General features: G+C 49.2%; 1 protein-coding gene across 1 annotated transcript in view; it reads right to left on the bottom strand.

Moving 5' to 3' along the window:
* Positions 1 to 17,393, bottom strand: part of DDX31 (DEAD-box helicase 31) — a 73,536-nt gene that overhangs the window by 31,802 nt on the left and 24,341 nt on the right. The window contains exons 15-17 of the mRNA XM_068991254.1: positions 6,324 to 6,374; positions 4,697 to 4,836; positions 702 to 783 (exon numbers count right to left, since the gene is read on the bottom strand). Coding sequence (XP_068847355.1) covers positions 702 to 783; positions 4,697 to 4,836; positions 6,324 to 6,374 — 273 coding nt within the window. The remainder of the gene's footprint in view (positions 1 to 701; positions 784 to 4,696; positions 4,837 to 6,323; positions 6,375 to 17,393) is intronic.

Raw genomic sequence — 17,393 nt, 5'->3', positions numbered from 1 at the left:
ATATTAAAATTTCAAGGACAAAATTATACAGAGCAACACTACACACACACAGATACACACATACAAGTCTACGTAGTACACCTGGAACACAGTAGAGAGGGGGTGGAAGTGCTTCTGAGCAGGGGGAGGCCTTGGAAAGAAGCAGGAAAGGCTGTCCAGGGATGCCTGCGCTGCTCAGGATCTCTATGTGGAAGTGCTCAGATGATAAAGATTCTTCTTCCTAATGGCCTCGGCTTTGCTCTTCCTCTGTGTACAGCACACGGTAAAAAATGGATGAATGAAGTGTGTCTGAAAGGAGGTTCTGAGACATTTATTTTCGCCACGCAGCCCCGGGTGGACGGGTCAGGCCAGGTGTCCGTGTGGGTAAGCTGGAGGGGGACCACCAGGGCTGAGCATGGAGCGCTGCTGCCTCCAGACTCTTTCTGGCTGGGGACGAGCCCTCCTTTTGGGGAGTCTGCTGCCGCCTGGCAGACACCCAGGATGGATGGGGGCCCATTAACTGGACGGGCCAGCAAATGCATCCAGAAGCAAAGAGAGAGAAACGCCAGCAAGATGTGGCCTCGTCTAATGTTCATGGTCCTGAAAACACACACTTTACTCACCAGTGGCAGGAACTGCCCAGTTCTCAGAGTTGCTGCCTCCCCACACCAGGAGATGAGTCATATCTGTGAGCAGCAAGCACAGTCAACAATGAAACTCACCTGGCCTCCCCCTCGTCTCCCTTTAAAACAATCATCCTTTGTCAGAACAGACAAAATGTCTTCCATCTTCATCTCAGAAACGCTGTAAAAAGAAGGACATACAGAGGTAAGCTTTCTGTTCTTCCAAAAACATTATTCTATCAACTGTGATGCATAACACTGGCCTCTCTTCCAGCTAATCAGAAATAAAGGAGAAGTGATGCTTGGTCATGGGAAAGGGAATGTTTTCCTAACCTTTCAGGAATTCAGAAGGAAGAGGACTCTATGGTATTAGAAGGACAGAAGGGGTGACATCGCCACCAATTCTCATCCTCTCGGATACATGTATAGAGGCTACGTTTACAATCTCCTTTATGGGGATCACATCATTATTTCTTAATAGATCTGGAAAACTACATAGGCCTGCTTATTGACATATTATTACCTGGACTTGAGCAGAAGGCAACAAGCCAAAAAAACATTAAGGTGGCTGAAGACCCTTAACAGTGGGGTAAACAAACACCTGAGTGGAAGTAAACAGCTGACCAGTGTCTCCTGCTGACAGCAGCAGAACTCCATCCTAATCTACCCTGGGGGAACTTCCTGTGACCTCCCTGGCTCCTCGTGGCTCCCATTCACAGGGGAAGCCTGAGTTCTGGATGAGATCTCCAAGCAGCCTCTTGGGGGAGTCTGGACAGCACACTGTCCCCCTTGGCTCTGGAAGGCCCCAGCCTTTGCCCTGGGGAAAGGCACACAGCAGAGTCCTGAGGCAGAGACAAGGAGAACAGACTTCCCAGGGAGGAAGGGAGAGGGAAAGAGGAGTTCTAGGGCAGGAAAACAGATTCTAAAAAGGTAAATGACTTTCGGGACTTCCCTGGTGGTCCAGTGGTTAAGAATCCGCCTCCCTCCGATGCAGGGGGTGTGGGTTCGATCCCTGGTCAAGGAACGAAGATCCCACATGCCACAGGGCAATTCAGCCCTGGGGCCACCACTAAAGAAGTCCCTGTGAGGCGCAGAGAAAAGCCTGCGTGCCACAATGACTCAGCGCAGCCAAAAAAAAAAAGGAAAAATGCTTTTCTTGTATGTTTTGTTTTTTTCAAAATGTAACAGCAAATTAGAATGTGAATGGCAACCTCTTCTGAGGGAGAAGACAAGCCCCATTCCCTCCCCCAAAGGTGACTCTGACAAAGCTATGAATGAACACGTCACGTCTCTGACAGCGATGCACCTGCGCTGTGTCACTGCTTTCCCGAAACGCCCTCAGTCCCCAGCCCGCACCGCTCCTTCTCGGCTGCCAGATTCAGGACATCTTTTCACGGCAGTTAAGACTCAACCCAAGAAGGCGAGGTACATGCGGAGAGGGTAGGAGCTGGGGAAACTGTTCATAGTTTCCTGGAAAATCTATTTTTTCACGTGGGAGAAAAATGTTATGGGTATTGAATTTGCCTCTTACTTATGCCTGGAAAGCTGGAGCAAAGTAAAAACCAGAGCCCAGTCCTGTCTTTCCCTTTGTCCAGCTGCCTTGCCTCTATTTAAAAAAAAAAGAAGAGGAGGAAAACAAAAGGGAAAGCAATGTAAAAACTTGGGGTCAGATCCTGAAGTGAGAAGAAAGAAGGCAGGTACAGCGCCGTTCACCGCCAGGGATACAGAGAACAGTGATGCCAGAGGAAGGGGCCATTTGCGCAGGCGCGTGGGAGTGCTGTCGCGCAGCCGGCACTGCGCGTGGGCTGCGGTGGGGCACTGTGTCCCTGAGGTGAGCAGGAGCTGGGGCTGGCCCGCAGAGATTTACAGTTTGAAAGGGCCTCCTCCTTGTCTAAGACGCCACTACTTCTGAGGAACAAAGCAAATCGATTTTGCCTATGTATGGTTCTATCAACAGACCTGAGTCACCCCCACCTGGCTATGGAAAGAGAGCGGGGACAGATTCAAGGAACTGTCTTTCTTAAGCCTGATCTAAGAGACACGCATTTTGAGGAGGCTTTCCCATTTTAATAAACCTACAGTGACTTTCATTAGAAAAACATTTTTAGGAGAAGTGGGGAAAAGTGAAGAAGTTGGCAAAAACCAAGAAGTCACAAGGATGCAGAGACAAAGTTCTGAGTATGCACTCAGAGGCGGCATGGCCCGGGTCTCTCGCTCCCTCTGCTGAAGTACACTGTCCGGGCCGGTTCCGCGGCGCTGGGCGCATGGAGGTGGGTGGCAGTTCGCTGTGATGGCCCTTGTTGCCGCCTGCCTTCCTGAATCTTCCCTGTAATTCATCAGCCACCCCAGCATCCCACCGCCTGGCTCTCAGGTCCTCAGACACCAGACAGGCACACACTCCTTCTTCTTCCTGTTTTTTTGGATGTTTAGATGTGTACCTTTTGGATTTCAAAAATCTTCAAGTCTGCCTTTTCCCACAGCACACTTTGGAATGACTTGTTAGATTTAATTTTATTGTATGAAATCAAAGCAACAGTCTGCATACACTTCCCCCGCAGACAGCCCTGCCTTGAACGGAAACCAGCACGTGTAGCAACGCTCGGCAGTACCGCAGCAGCAGACCTGGTCACACTCAGGGTGACCAGAGCTCACCCACAAAGTAGTCAGGGGTAGCCAAAGTAGTAGTCTTTTCTCACAAGAGAAAAGACGCACGCCTTACTGAAACAAACAAAAACACTCTTCGGCCTGACAGAGGAAGAGATGAGATGAGAGAACGGAGAGGAAAGCTCCAGCTTTCACTTGGACCCTCCTGACATGACCCCCCGGACCCATTGGAGCAGGCCCCGCCCTCCCCAACCCTGAAGGGTGGGGAGCGTGGTTTCTGAGGAAGCTGCACCCCATGAACCACCACACCAGCAACCGCAACAGTGCTGGGAGTGCTGCAGTTGGCGGAGGCGCAGGGCAGGGAATGGGGTGCTCCCCGTGGGGACAGCCACGCACAGTTCTCCCGTCCGAGCGGGCGGCCGGGGCACGTCAGTGCAGATGGCAAGGCGATGGCGTTCCCAGCTCTGCACTTCAAGGGGAAAAGCCTTGTTACGTAAAACACAGGCTGGGCGAGGAAGCCACCCAGAAACGTGACCTTCCGGTTAGCTACGCTGTGCACCACGTCACCACGTGATGTCATGGCAGCCGGCCACTCTCGCGCCCAGCGTGCACTGGGCTGCCAGCCTGCGTTCCGAACATGCTCTTGGCATCACTGTGCTTTGAGCAGAGGAAACGCGTGAACCTATGTAGATGAGTGTGAGTTTTTCACACATGCCTTTTGAAGCCCATTTTGAGGGCCTATTACTCCAGGTGTTGGAGATTTTACAGAAAACGTGACAAAACCACCTCATCTCTGGGGCCCAGGTCAACACTTTCTGCTTTCATCAGAACTGCCTGGCCAGCTTGAGCTGCTGCCCTCCGTCTTTGTCCTTGCTCGGGGAGATCGGGGTTGGATGGAAGCCCCCGGCCCAGGTTCCAAGCTGCCGAGCCCTGTGGGGTCCCCAGCCCAGGTGGAGGGAGTGGGGACTGGGGCTTCACACTGGGGGATGTGAGACACTGCCATCTGACTGGGCGCCCTTGCCCACAAACGTGGGGTGCACAATAATTCACCCGCTAGGAACGGTTTCCTCCCTCGGTATACTTTCCAGGAGGAGGGAAAGTGATGAATCCAAAGCATCATTTTTCTCACAGATAAATCACCTCTAAAGGTCCAAAATGTTAATGAACTGCAAGAGACAAAACTCGATGACAGTAAGAGACCGCAGTGGAGCTGGCTGGGAGGGTGGTGCACACTCACTCCACGGCAAGAGCGAGGGAGTGCAGGCCTCTCCCCGAGAGACGGACTGCAACCGCTCACTCCCGGACTCACAGCTGTCATGTGCTGGCGGCATGAAGGGTTTTAGTCTTTGCCACTGGCCATTCTGGGACTCAATGAGGGATCACAAGGGTTAATGGCTCTTCGTAGGCTTACAAGGCCCAGCCACTGTAAGAAGTGACAGAGAGTTAATTAGGAGAGATCAGCGGAAACCCCGTTCAGGTTTCTGACTCACTTGATTTTGTGAGAAGCCAACGAGTTGACATATTCTGCCTCCGAAGGAGCCAAGACGAGCAGGCTGCTCCCATGGCAGCCAATCCGGGCCGTCCTCCCGACCCGGTGGATGTACTCGGCAGGTGAAGACGGAGCATTGTACTAAAAGAGGGGCACAAAAAGGAAGGCATCACAGATCAAGGGAGTGCCATTAATTGGAAGTGCGATACCCCTCACCTGCCTCCAGGTATCCCAAGAATGAAATTCTGGTGCTATGGTTACCCCACTACCATCACAAGGAGAAGTCACTCAACCCTGAAACTCCCGGCTTCATTGGAAATAACAAGGCTCCGACATGCCAACGGGAACAGTGGCCAAGTTTCAGATAAACGAGACATCTTCCCGTCCCAATATCTCCTTTTTAATTTCACTTCTCCACAGGTCTCCTCGCTTTCCTATTTGCATCTTTTCACCGAGGTGATTGGGCAAGGTGAGAATGCAGGCAGGATGGCCACACGACCTTGGCCTACTTCCTCGAGAGACAGAGCAGCGGGGCTGCGGGCATGGAAGATGGCACACAGGGTAGAGAGGGATCAGGTCCCAGCGCCTCGCCGCAGGGCCCCCAGTCCCTGTGAAGCGGGGCTGCAGGCGGATTCAGAGGCAGGTTCCCTTCCTAAGGGACACATGCTGCTCCTGCGGACAGCGTTCCTGGCCCAGGAGACAGGCAAATGCTCGAACTCAGCAGAACAGGCGTGCTCCCTGGCAGTAACTGGTCATCATTAGCGCTAACTGACCCTGCACTCATTCTGCCCTTTTGTCCTTTGCTGCTACCTGACTCAAAGACCACGGGCCAAGATGACCACAGTGGCAGGCCAGGCATATTAAGCTAATCAACACCCACAATTACAAGGAGGCACTCAATGATCAATTCTACGTGGCTCGTTTCCCACACATTAAAATCATCCTATTTCACATCTGCCCTGTGGCCGGCAGGAGAGAAGACACAATGCCTCTGGTAGCAAAGTCGTCATGTGTGGTGAGCAGAGCAGATCTCTAGCCGGTGCCAATCCTGCAATTCCACTAAAATGTGAATAAACTATGACTCACGTAAACAGGGCATGTGTCCCCTAGCCCTCTCACAGAAGGGCTTAAAAATACCACTCTGCAGACTAACGAAAAGAAAAAACACAACTGAAACCACCAGGCTCCAGGGCTAACACCCGTACCCTCTGGCAAGGCGGCGAAGGCCGGAGGTGTGCGCTAAGATGCTGTCAGGCCTTAATTGCCCCCGCAGGTCAGTGTGCACTGGCAGCTCTCAGGACAGCTGAGCCACTGTCTTCCCAGGGGCCCAGTGGTTCCCGTTATTTTCAGAGTGCTGAAACTCGGGGTGTGACACGCATTTGTCTGGGGGCTGGGGAGCCCGCCCCTCCTTCCCGCAGCTGTGCAGCCTGGAGGCTGAGCTGTGGTGGTCAGGGGGGCTGGGGTAAGGAGAGATGGAAGGAGAATGGTGCGGATCAGGCTGGTGGCTGACTAGGGACCAGGGCAACACCCAAGAGGATCTTAATAATTACTCTACTTCGAGCCAATGCATCTGCTCGTGATCATACATTCCGGCCTCAAGCCTGCACCATAAAAACGAGAGATGTTACCTGGACAATCCATGTGACTTGAGGGAGATCCAAGCCCCGAGCCGCAATATCCTTCAAAACAGAAAAGAACAAAAGAACATGGCTTAGGATGGAGTTTCTCAACCTTTTTGGGGTCCTGGGCCCATTTGATAATCTAGTTCAAACACTGAGGGCTCATCCCTGGGAATGTGCACAGGCATGCATACAACTTCAGGAACGCACTGTTGTCCACCTGTGGGTAAAATTCTGATTTAGGGATGAGTTCTACTGAACCTGTGGTGAGGCGGCCGCAACCCACTTCACTGCAAAACACCACCTGCATGCAGACCGGAGAACTGGAATGAGTCATGGGCTGTTGTGTCGTGTTAAGAATTCAGAGAACTGCTGGCATGCTTTACATTTTATCTGAAACACCCCTTTATAGTGAACACAGTCATGGGTATTGCCTGGTCTTATTAGCAATGGAAAACTTTATGGGGACGACTTCCCTGGTGGTCCGGTGGTTAAGAATCTGCCTGGTATATGCCTGGTCTTATTAGCAATGCTGAACGATAATATGCTTTGAGGCATAATTCTGGAAGGTCACCCCGAGATACGTCCTCATGGGGGTGAGCCCCAGAGTCACTGACCAAGGACGCTGCTCATGGGCCTTGGAGAGCGAGAAGGACCGAACGACGCTCCCTCTTCTGATAGGTGGTTACAATCAGAACACCGGCCAGAGATTTAACCAGATGGACACAAAGTACAAAAGCAATGGAGACTGCTCTTTTCCTTTGCGCTGGCCACCGTCTCAAGAGCAAAGACTCTGCCTGCTGGTATGTATGGCCACTCTGGCAGGGAGACTGGAAAATGGGAATCTTTCCGTCTTTGGCAGTAAACACACAGCCAGCATCCACCTCCAAGGGCGAGACATACCAAGAGCAGCCCCAGGCAGCAGGCTCTGAGCACTCGCGGTACATGAGAACACTGTACCTGTGTTATCTTGACTCATCGTCAAAATAACGCCTCAAAACAGAGGGGAACCAAGATTCAGAGAGGTTAAGGAACTTGTCCAGGGACACACAGCTAACAAGCAGAGGGTAGCCCGCCCACCCAGGTCTGCTCTTTTCTAAGACCAAATTACACTGCACGGTTCCGCCATCAAAGACGACGCTGTGTCCCTTGCACGTACGCGGTGGGAATGCAAAATACTATGGCAAGGAATCTGGGGATAGCCAGAAAAATTACACACGCAGTTGCTCTCTGACCCAAAGCGATCTCCCCTCTAGAAATCCATCCCAAAGGTACACTGGTGAAAATGTAAATGACTAATGCACAAGGCTCTTCATTTCGCACTGCTTATGACTGCAGGTCTGGTGAACACCCCAGTGTCCAGCAGGAGACAGGCTGAATAAAACATGGCAATAACCACCACACAGAACAGAACTACAGAACACAGCTTCAAAAAGAGGGAGGCGCCTCTGCACTGACATGGAGATCACTGAGGCCGTATTTTGAGTGCAAATAGTATGCTTTCGCATAAGGAGTGGAGAAAATACAAATATACTGGGCTCGTATTTCAAAAGGAAATACTGGAGGGAAAAACCCCAAAGCTTATAAAAATAGTGAGCTAAAGGGAAAAGAAGAGAACAGGGGGGAGGGGACCGGGATGGGTCCTGTACGCCTTTAAGGCCCTTATAATTCTAACCCTGAGACCATGTTTCAATGCAATTAAAAAGGAAGACAACCTGCTGTCACGCAACAGGAAGGACAGAGTGTCACCCATGACATATTCTTGCCAAAACACAAACAGAATCCTAAGACTGGAATCTAAACGAATGTCCACACCTACTGCGGAGAGGGAAGAACAAGGCAAACAGCACCTTAAGGACACAACTAGCCAAATCCGGGATGCAGGGTATTTATTCTAAAGAATAACAGTCTTTCTTCAGCTAAAAAGTCCAGGGCAAAAAAAGGAGGGTAATAAAAATAGAAAACTTTAGGGGGAAGACTTCCCTGGTGGTCCGGTGGTTAAGAATCTGCCTTACAATGCAGGGGACACAGGTTCAATCCCTGGTCCAGGAACTAAGATCCCACATCCCATGGGGCAAACAGCCTGCAGGCCACAAACAGAGAGTCTGTGTCCTGCAAAGATTCTATGCGCTGCAACTAAGACGGGGCTGACGCACCCAAAGAAATACATAGAAGACCTTAGGCAGATGGATAAATGGATAGACGGACTGACATTCCAAGAACCAACACCTGGAAGGAGGTTCACCAAACTGTCAGCTGTGGTTATCCCCAGGCCCAGAGGCTTGGGGGCATTATAGGCTACCCACTCCAGTATACTTGGGCTTCCCTGGTGGCTCAGCTGGTAAAGAATCCACCTGCAATGCAGGAGACCTAGGTTTGATCCCTGAGTTGAGAAGATCCCCTGGAGAAGGGAACAGTTACCCACTCCAGTATTTTGGCCTGGAGAATCCCATGGACTATATAGACCATGGATTGCAAAGAGCTGGACATGACTGAGTGACTTTCACTTTCACTTTCTGCAGTTTCCTGTGTCCTTTGCTTCATTTTTCTTTTGACAATGAATGTATATTAACCCCCCCATTTTTATTTTAGAAAGATTTAAACCTACAAAAAACCAAAAGAATAGTACCATGAATACTTGTCAACCCTTCCTCCCGATTCTCCAACTGCTAAACTGTCACATCTGTTTTTTTCCTCTCTGTACAGTCACATTTTTCAGAACCTCCCGAAAGGAAGTTGCAAATATGATGACATCTCGCCCCTCATACTTCAGCACAGATCGCCTCAGTAAAATGACATTCTCCTACCAGTCACAACACTCTGGGCACACCTACAAAACTTAAAATAACTTTATTTTCTAATAATCAGTCCATTTCAAGTTTCACCAACTGTACCTAAGATGACTTTTATAATAGGTCAGTGAAAAAGTACTGTGATTTTAAGTCATTGTAACTAGGCTCAAACATATCTTTATTAATCAAAATAGGAACCACTGCAATCAACACATTTTTGCCAACGAGAAATAAAAAATTCGTGCTTCGTGATTCAACAAACTCTTGGAAAGCGTTTTCTGCCTTCTGTTGGTTATGGAAGTGTTTTCCCTGCAAAAACTTTTTGAAATGCTTGAAGAAGTGGTAGGCGGTTGCCAAGAGGTCAGGTGAACATGGCGGACGAGGCGAAACTTCGTAGCCCCATTTGTTCAACTTTTGCAGTGTTGGTTGTGCGGTATGTGGGCGGACATTATTGCAGAGAACTGGCCCCTTCTTGTTGACCCATGCTGACTGCAGGTACGGCAGTTTTCTGGACATCTTATCGATTCGCTGACCATACTTCTCAGATGGAATGGTTTCCCTGGGATTCAGAAAGTTGTCGATCAGACCAGTAACAGATCACCAAACAGTGACCAGGACCTTTTTTCAGTGCAAGTTTGGCTTTGGGAAGTGCTTTGGAGCTTTCTCTCTGTCCAACCACTGAGCTGGTTGTCATGTAAAATCCACTTTTCGTCGTATGTCAGAATCCAATTGAGAAATGGTTCACTGCTGTTGCATACAGTAAGAGAAAATGACACTTCGGAATGATTAATTTTTTTGATTTGGGGTTAGCTCATGAGGGACCCACTTATCAAGCATTTTCATCTTTCTCATTTGCTTCAAATGCCTAATGACCGTAGAATGGTCGACAGTGAGTTGTCCCACAATTTCTTGTGTAGTTTTAAGAGGATCAGCTTCGAAGATCCTCTCAATTGGTCGTTTTCAACTTTTGATGGCCAGCCACTATGCTCATCTTCAAGGCTCTCGTTTCCTTTGCAGAATCCTGAACCACCACCACACTGTACATTAGTTAGCAGTTCCTCGGCCAAACTGAACTTGAATTAAGAAAACTGCTTGAATTTGCTTTTTGTCTAACAACATCACCCTAGTCTAAAATAAATATAAAATACACAGCAAGTAGTATCATTAGCAAAAAAAACATAAAGTGAGAAATGCACATTAAAATGATGTATAACATTACCACATTTACTTAAGAATGCATCCCAATATCAAACAACGAAGTTCAACAATGCAAAACCGCAATTACTTTTGCACCAACCTTAACAGTTTTCCTTCCCTAACCCTGGACTAAAGCCTAGATCACTGTGTTCTATTTTTATTACAGCCATCTAGCCTTCCTAACTGTACTGTTCATGGGGTTCTCGCAGCAAGAATACTGGGGTGGTTTCCCATTTCCTCCTCCAGTGGACCACACTGTTTAAGAACTCTCCACTACGACCTGTCCGTCTTGGGGCGCCCTGCATGGCATGGTTCAGAGCTTCACTGAGTTATGTAAGCCCCTTCGCCACGACAAGGCTGATCCATAAGAAGAGGGGAGCAGAGGATGAGACAGTCAGATAGCATCACCAGCTCAATGGACATGAACGTGAGCAAATTCTAGGAGATAGTGGAGGACAGGGAAGCCTGGTGTGCTGCAGTCCATGGGGTCACAAAGAGTCGTGCACGACTTAGCGACTAAACAACAGCCTTCCTTAACCTAGAATGCTGTATCCCTGCCCTTAACATTTACTTTTTTTAAAATATAACAGTTTTTGAGGAGTCCAGCTGTCTGGAGGCACATCCCAGAATCTGGAGTTTTTCTGACTCCTTGTGGCAAGATTCAGGTAGAGCGTCCTGGCAGAAGGACACCACCAGGGTGGGGTGTGCTGCCCAGCACATGACCTCAGGAGACACAGTCTCTCCTGTGTGGGGAAGCTGGGCTCAGTCGCCAGAGCAGGTGGCGGCCACCCTTGCCCTCCCTCAAGGAGGGCCCTTTCTCCTTGTGATGAGTGAGGGAAACTCTGAGACTGATTCCCAGAACCTTCTGCCCAGTGGGATTCACATCTGTCGAGGCTGCTTGCCTCTATCAGTTGATACCCTGATGGCTACCAGACGAGGGCTTTCTAAGCCTACGACTGCTTCCATTTCATAACTGGCACCCTTCTGTAAAGGACAGCTTTTCTGCCTCTCCCCTCACTTTTCAGTATCATTAAGGATTTATTTGCATATAAAGCAGCTTTTACTGTTTTTTTGGCCACACCATATGGCACGTGGGATTTTAGTTCCCCGACAGGGACTGAACCTGCACTTCCTGCACTGGATGGGTAGTCTTCACCACTGGATCACCAAGGACATCCCTATAAAGTTTCTTAAAAAAAAAACAACAACTCAATGCAAAGTTCTGCAAGAACCACATTAAAACACCACTCCCGGATCTTCCAGGGTCAGAGCAGGACCCGAGGAAGACACTACCCCTGTCACCTGAGCACGCCAGAAGGACTACTGCTGGGCAGGTCAGGGTGGGCTGCCTTCTCGCTGATTAAATCCCACCTGGATTGCAGGTCCCCTCTGAACGGTGGCAAGACGCTGCATTTGTGGGTGTTACGTAGACATTTCATGTAGTAGAAGTGTGTCAACCACCCAGGAAGTGTTTCCTGACAGCTCCCAGGTGCCCTGAAAGCTGAAAGCGGATGTTCCGGGGCCGATGCCTCTGATAACACAACTCAGAGTGTTCTTGACACAAACCAGTCACTGTCTTTAGAGAAACTGTCAGGCTCTTAAATCTGCAAAGCTCTCGTGAAGAAATGATTTATTTCATTTAGGCGCTCTGCAGTGGGAGAGGCATGGCGACAACGGCCGTCTGAGATTTAAAGACAGGCTTTGTAAAAAATTTAGTACTCATTGGTTTAGTAAATCCAACAAAGGAACACAGATGGAACTCTCACACAGCACATGATGTTCAGGAAAATCACTCCAAGCACAAACACACTGAATCAGTGAGTCGGGGGGCTTGGCAGCCACCACCATCAGACCACTCATGGTTTTCCCACTCAGGCTGGGCGAGCCAGCCCAGGACACCAGGCTGAGAGTCTCCCGCTTCCCACGACTCCTGGTGTTGGGGAGGGATCACCTCACAGCCAGCCACTGCTTGGACTCAACCCTGCTGTTTCCTTCAGCAATTCTTGGCAGTCTCGGCTGGGGCTACACTGAGGGTGGGAGGGAGGAACAGGAAGAATTGGACTCCAGGACAACTGAGGCAGCCATCCAATCTGGGCAAGTCAACTCTGCTCTCCGAGCCTCAGTTTACCCACCTATAAAATGGCTGCAATTGATTTATCTCCCCAGGTTGCTATGACGATCCAATGAGACAGTGGACGTGAAAAGTGTCTTGAGAATCACTGATCTGAGTGTTCTGGCTGGTGATGAAGTAGAAACGGGCGTGCAGGCAATGAGCTGGGGCTGTCAAAGCTTCTGGGTTCTCTTCCCCACTCACAGTCCGTCACCCTACGCGGGCAGAGGACTGCAGAGGAGGGGGAGACGGCTCCATCCTCCCGGACGCTGTGGCAGGACCAGACCAGAGGACTCTGACCTGCACAAGACGCGGCCGAGACTCAGTTCTGTGCCCGCCCTCAGAACTTAAGATCCAACCCGCCTGTATTCCTTTAACCTAATTCAGATGAAAGAACTCACTAAAGTCAGTTCTGAAAGACACTCGCGGGCGAGGCCTTGAAGGCCGTGGGCTGACAATTGGCTGCCTCCACGAGACCGAGGGGTACAGATGGAAGGCAGCTTGCTCAGGTGCCAGCCTGTCAGTTGGATTAAAATGACTCATTTATTTACCCAAGAACCTCACAAAGTGCTTTTACTAACAGGGAGAGGGGGCCTGTGGCTCTCTGAGAAAGGGACGCAGCAAATTCGCCTCTGCCGCCTTCCCGGCCTGCCAGAAGTCATTACTGCCGTGTGTGGAAAGCCATCAGCGGGGTCCGGGCCCCCGTCGTCCGGGTGACAGATTGGGCTGCGTAATCAGAGGGGGAAGGAGAGCGTGCAGAAGCTGTCAGAGGCGCGAGAGCTTGGCTGGAGCCGCCAGAAACCTGGCAACATGAGTTAGCGTAACTGAGTCAACAGCCGACCGTCTCCAAATGATCTCACCATGAACAGGGATGAAATACGAGCGGAAAAGATAAATTTCACCTAAAAGGCATAGGCCAGAGAAAACCCAGAAAGTCTCCATTTCTTAGGGGCAGTGAAGGGACATTCTTGGGACGTGTAGAAGCATCCTTTGTCTCCTGGCCACCTGGCACTGCGGAAATTCCCCAGGAGGAAAGGAAATTAAGAAGTGCAGAGACCTAATGGTGTGATTCAAGCAAAAAAAGAGAACGCGAGCAGGTGAAGGAGAGCAGCACGGGCGCTTTAGGTCTCTTCTGAAACATAAGGCCTGTGCAGGCAACCACACACATTCCAAGAGGCTCAGCCAGCAGACGCGGGCAGAGCCGGAAGGGCCCATCCTTGCCGGGGGGCCACAGCACTGGGCACCACCAGGGACAACCAAGGAGGGCCGCCCGCCAGCCCTAAGGCCAGAAGGAACTGGAGACGCCACACTGAAGCCACTTACTGGGGTTTCTCTTTCCCAACCGCTCGATTTAACAGTGATGTTCAAAACCTCTGGCTTTGTGTGAGTGCTTCACTATGAGCCAAAGGAATTAGCATGAAGATAAGCCCATCTCCTCTGTCTGGTTCTTCTGAATTCTTAATTTCATTGAGAAAAGTGGGCTCTGAACTTTCAAATGACTCCTTCCTGCTAGTACTTTGCTCCCTCCTTACCTTGGTTTCTTTAGATCCAGTTTTCTAGAAAAAGCTGGAAAATTACATAGAATTACATTCCAAGTATGTAAGAACTCTTCTTTCCCAGATTGGTCTCTCCTGCCCAAGTATCCTTTCACCTCTGCCCAGACTCCACGCCACTGCGGTCACATGTGCACCGAGAACTCATGTTATATAGTCATATATCAGGCCCCAAAAGACTTCATGAAATTAAGATAGTCCTTGCTTTTAAGATGTTTATAATTAAACACACAGACACGCACACCCTTAACTTCCTTCACCACAGAAAAAATACAATGGAGGGGAATGGGGAGCAGGAAGGTACTTTCTAGAAAAAAAGGAAATAGCAGAAATGTGAACTTTTGTGTGCTTACACCACAATTCCCAATTTCCCACACAAGACATTCAGCCTTCTGGCCTTGTTAAAAGAATCTTGGGAAAAATCAAAATGGCAAAAGAGACGGTACAAAGGCAGAAAGTCTCCGCACAACAGTTAACAACGTTGGGTTCCCTTCATGCGAAGACGTGAGTCTCCATCTGCCTCGTCCTGTGGCCCCACTGCTCATTAGCACCCAGGAGGCTCCCGGAGAGCAGTCAGAGCCTGGTGAGCAACAGACTGCTGCCAGAGACGCAGTGACAATGCCTCCCCAACCCAGGCATCACCGATCACAGCCCGCGAGTCTCAGACGCCCCAAGTTTCGGGCCACAGCAACCACATGCGGCAGAAGGAGGAGGAAGACCGAGCAGAAATGAAGAACTTCGTATCATCAGGGACCTGGGCTGGCATCCTGGCTTAGAAATGGAGGGAAACGAGCCCCCACCCGGCTCTCTTCCAGTCATTTCTTCAAGCAGAATAAAGAGACTGGCAGAGGCTCAGCATACTAGACGCAACCTAGACCAGCAAATGAACACTCAGGGGCTTAAGAGAAATCAGATGATGGCAAGAGGGTGCTTTTCACATGGCACCGGGGCCTGGTAGGGGGCAGAGGTGGGGGGCGCCGCATGTTGCCAAGTCAGGAGTACTCATCATCTAGCTGACATCACCTGCTTGCAGGCAGCAGCCAGGCTGAACCAGGAAAGCCATCAAGTGCTCTTGACCCCACCAAGAGCTGCATTTCAGAAAATGATCTTTGCTTCCATAGAGCTACTAGAAAAAGACAAAAACCAAAAACTGAACTTCAAATACCTGGAGTTTTCTTTGAGACTTGGAGCTCACCCACATCTGTGAAATACACAGTCGCATTTGCTTACCTTGGGAGACTTGACAATTTCCCACCAGGGACATTTCCAGCATCGTAAGGGTCAAAGAAAGCACTTTGTTCCGGTCCTAACCCAAACTCCAACACATGGGCTCCTGCTGCCTTCTGTTTCAACATAGGTGATCTCCAACGCTCACTCTTCAGAAAACACCATGGACATGAAAAAGTAAACTGATTCCCAATGAGCACTTAAAAAAAAAGATGTCACAAACAATCCTTTATAGGAATGTTTACGAGAATCCCATGGGTAAAACTGAATTTTTATTTTATTATTTTTTTATTGAGGTACGGTTGACTTACAATGTTGTATTAGTTTCTGGTGTAGAGCAAAGTAATTCAGTTTATGTGTGTGTGTGTCTGTATATACACGCATGTATTCTTTTTGTATTATTTTCCATTGTGGTTTATTACAGGAAACGGAATATAGTTCCCTATGCTATATAGTTAAGAACCTGTTGTTCATCTATTTTACATATACAGTTTGTATCTGCTAATCCCAAACTATTTTATCCCTCCCTCATTCCCTTTTGATAACCTAAGTTTGTTTTCTATTTCTGTGAGTCCGTCTCTGTTTTATAAATGAGTTCATTTGTACAGTATTTTAGATCCCACATATAAGTGATACCATTTGATATCTGTCTTCGCAGTCCAGTCTGCCTATTTCACTTAGAATGGTCATCTCTAGGCCCACCCACGTTGCTGCAAATGCATGATTCCATTCTTTTATTGCTGAGTAGTATTCCCTAGTGAACAGGTATACTAATGTCAGCCTCAGTCTTTAGACGAAGATATGTATCAGTGGTTCTCAACACTGATCCCCAAGTATCCACCCATTTAACCCACAAATACCGGTGCCTACTGCACACTGCTCTGTGCCAGGCGCTGGGACAGGACTGCAAACAGCACACAGCCCCCATCTTCACAAGCTTGGGGTTCGGTGGGAAGACACCGAGGCCAGCTGGGAGGAGCATCACTGAGAAACGCAGGCTGCCCTGGCAGTGTCTCATGGGGAAGCACGGGGGCTTCTGTTTCCAGAAAAAATGACAATGAAGCTGAGACCTAAGAACGGGTGAGTCTAAGTCAGGGTGGGGTGTCCCAGGAGGAGGGAATTCATGTACTAGAGCCCTTAGGCCAGAAGGAGCCGAGAGAGGGGCCTGTCTGGCTGAAGGATGCGGCATAAGGGGAAAGTGGGGACAGAAGGGACAGGAAGGGGTCAGGCTCTAGAAGTGTCAACGGACATAGGATTCTTAACAAATTTCTGTGTCAAGTAGACTGTCTGGACCTATCTTCTCTTTACTCTGGACATGTAAAGATGGTTTAGGATAAACACAAGGATCTGACTTGATGGGGGTCATAAAGACAAGGGCTACTTGGCCAGACTCAGACCTCCTTTGGAGGCAAGTGTTCCAGCAGTTGCTGCTCTAAGATCTGAATCATCAGGGCCAGCGGAACCACTGCTGGGCACACACACATGCGCGCGCACACACACACACACACACACACGCGTGTGCACTTGAGAATCGTCAGCAGGCGACCAGGCAGGCCTGTCTTGTAGATGATCGTATGTACATACACACAAGTAACAAAGTTGTACTCACTCATAAACTCTCAATTTAGAAAGAAAACCATCTCTATTACCTTCAAAACTAAATAGAAAACAAGGGTTCCTTCAAAAGTAATTGTATTAAGTGAGCCCTAAAGAGGCCTTCAAACAGCCAACTGTCTTTGTTTCTACCTCGCACTTGTTCACGGGGTTACTAAATCCACGGTGAGATTTCATTACTGTATAGATACGGATTTCTTAAACAACCGCTGGGGATTAAGTTATATCTTCTGAGATGGAACATATGGGGAAGGCATTTTAATTCTGGGAGCGAGCAGCACCTTTGGTGAAGTGAGTCCCTGGAGAAGCGGGGACATTGAAAGCATTTCCAAGCTTGAAAGAGCACAAGAGATGTGCAGGAAAAAGGTCAGAGCGGTGCTGGAGAGGCCGACTAACCACAATCGTCAAGACCGAGGCCGAGTGAAATGGCTCTGAAAACTGTAGGGCAAATGGTAGGTTTAAACAAGAGCGCACAGAATCTGTCCAAGCGTGTCTAGTTTCCTTTAAGAAAAGGTAAGCAGAGGCAAGCAGAGTGATTTTGTTGTGAAAAGGCTTTCTCAGCTCTAATTACTCCCGATAGCTGTAA

Source organism: Capricornis sumatraensis, chromosome 1 (assembly GCF_032405125.1).
Source record: "Capricornis sumatraensis isolate serow.1 chromosome 1, serow.2, whole genome shotgun sequence".
Classification (NCBI taxonomy): domain Eukaryota; kingdom Metazoa; phylum Chordata; class Mammalia; order Artiodactyla; family Bovidae; genus Capricornis; species Capricornis sumatraensis.
This window is presented reverse-complemented; position numbering and strand designations above follow the sequence as displayed.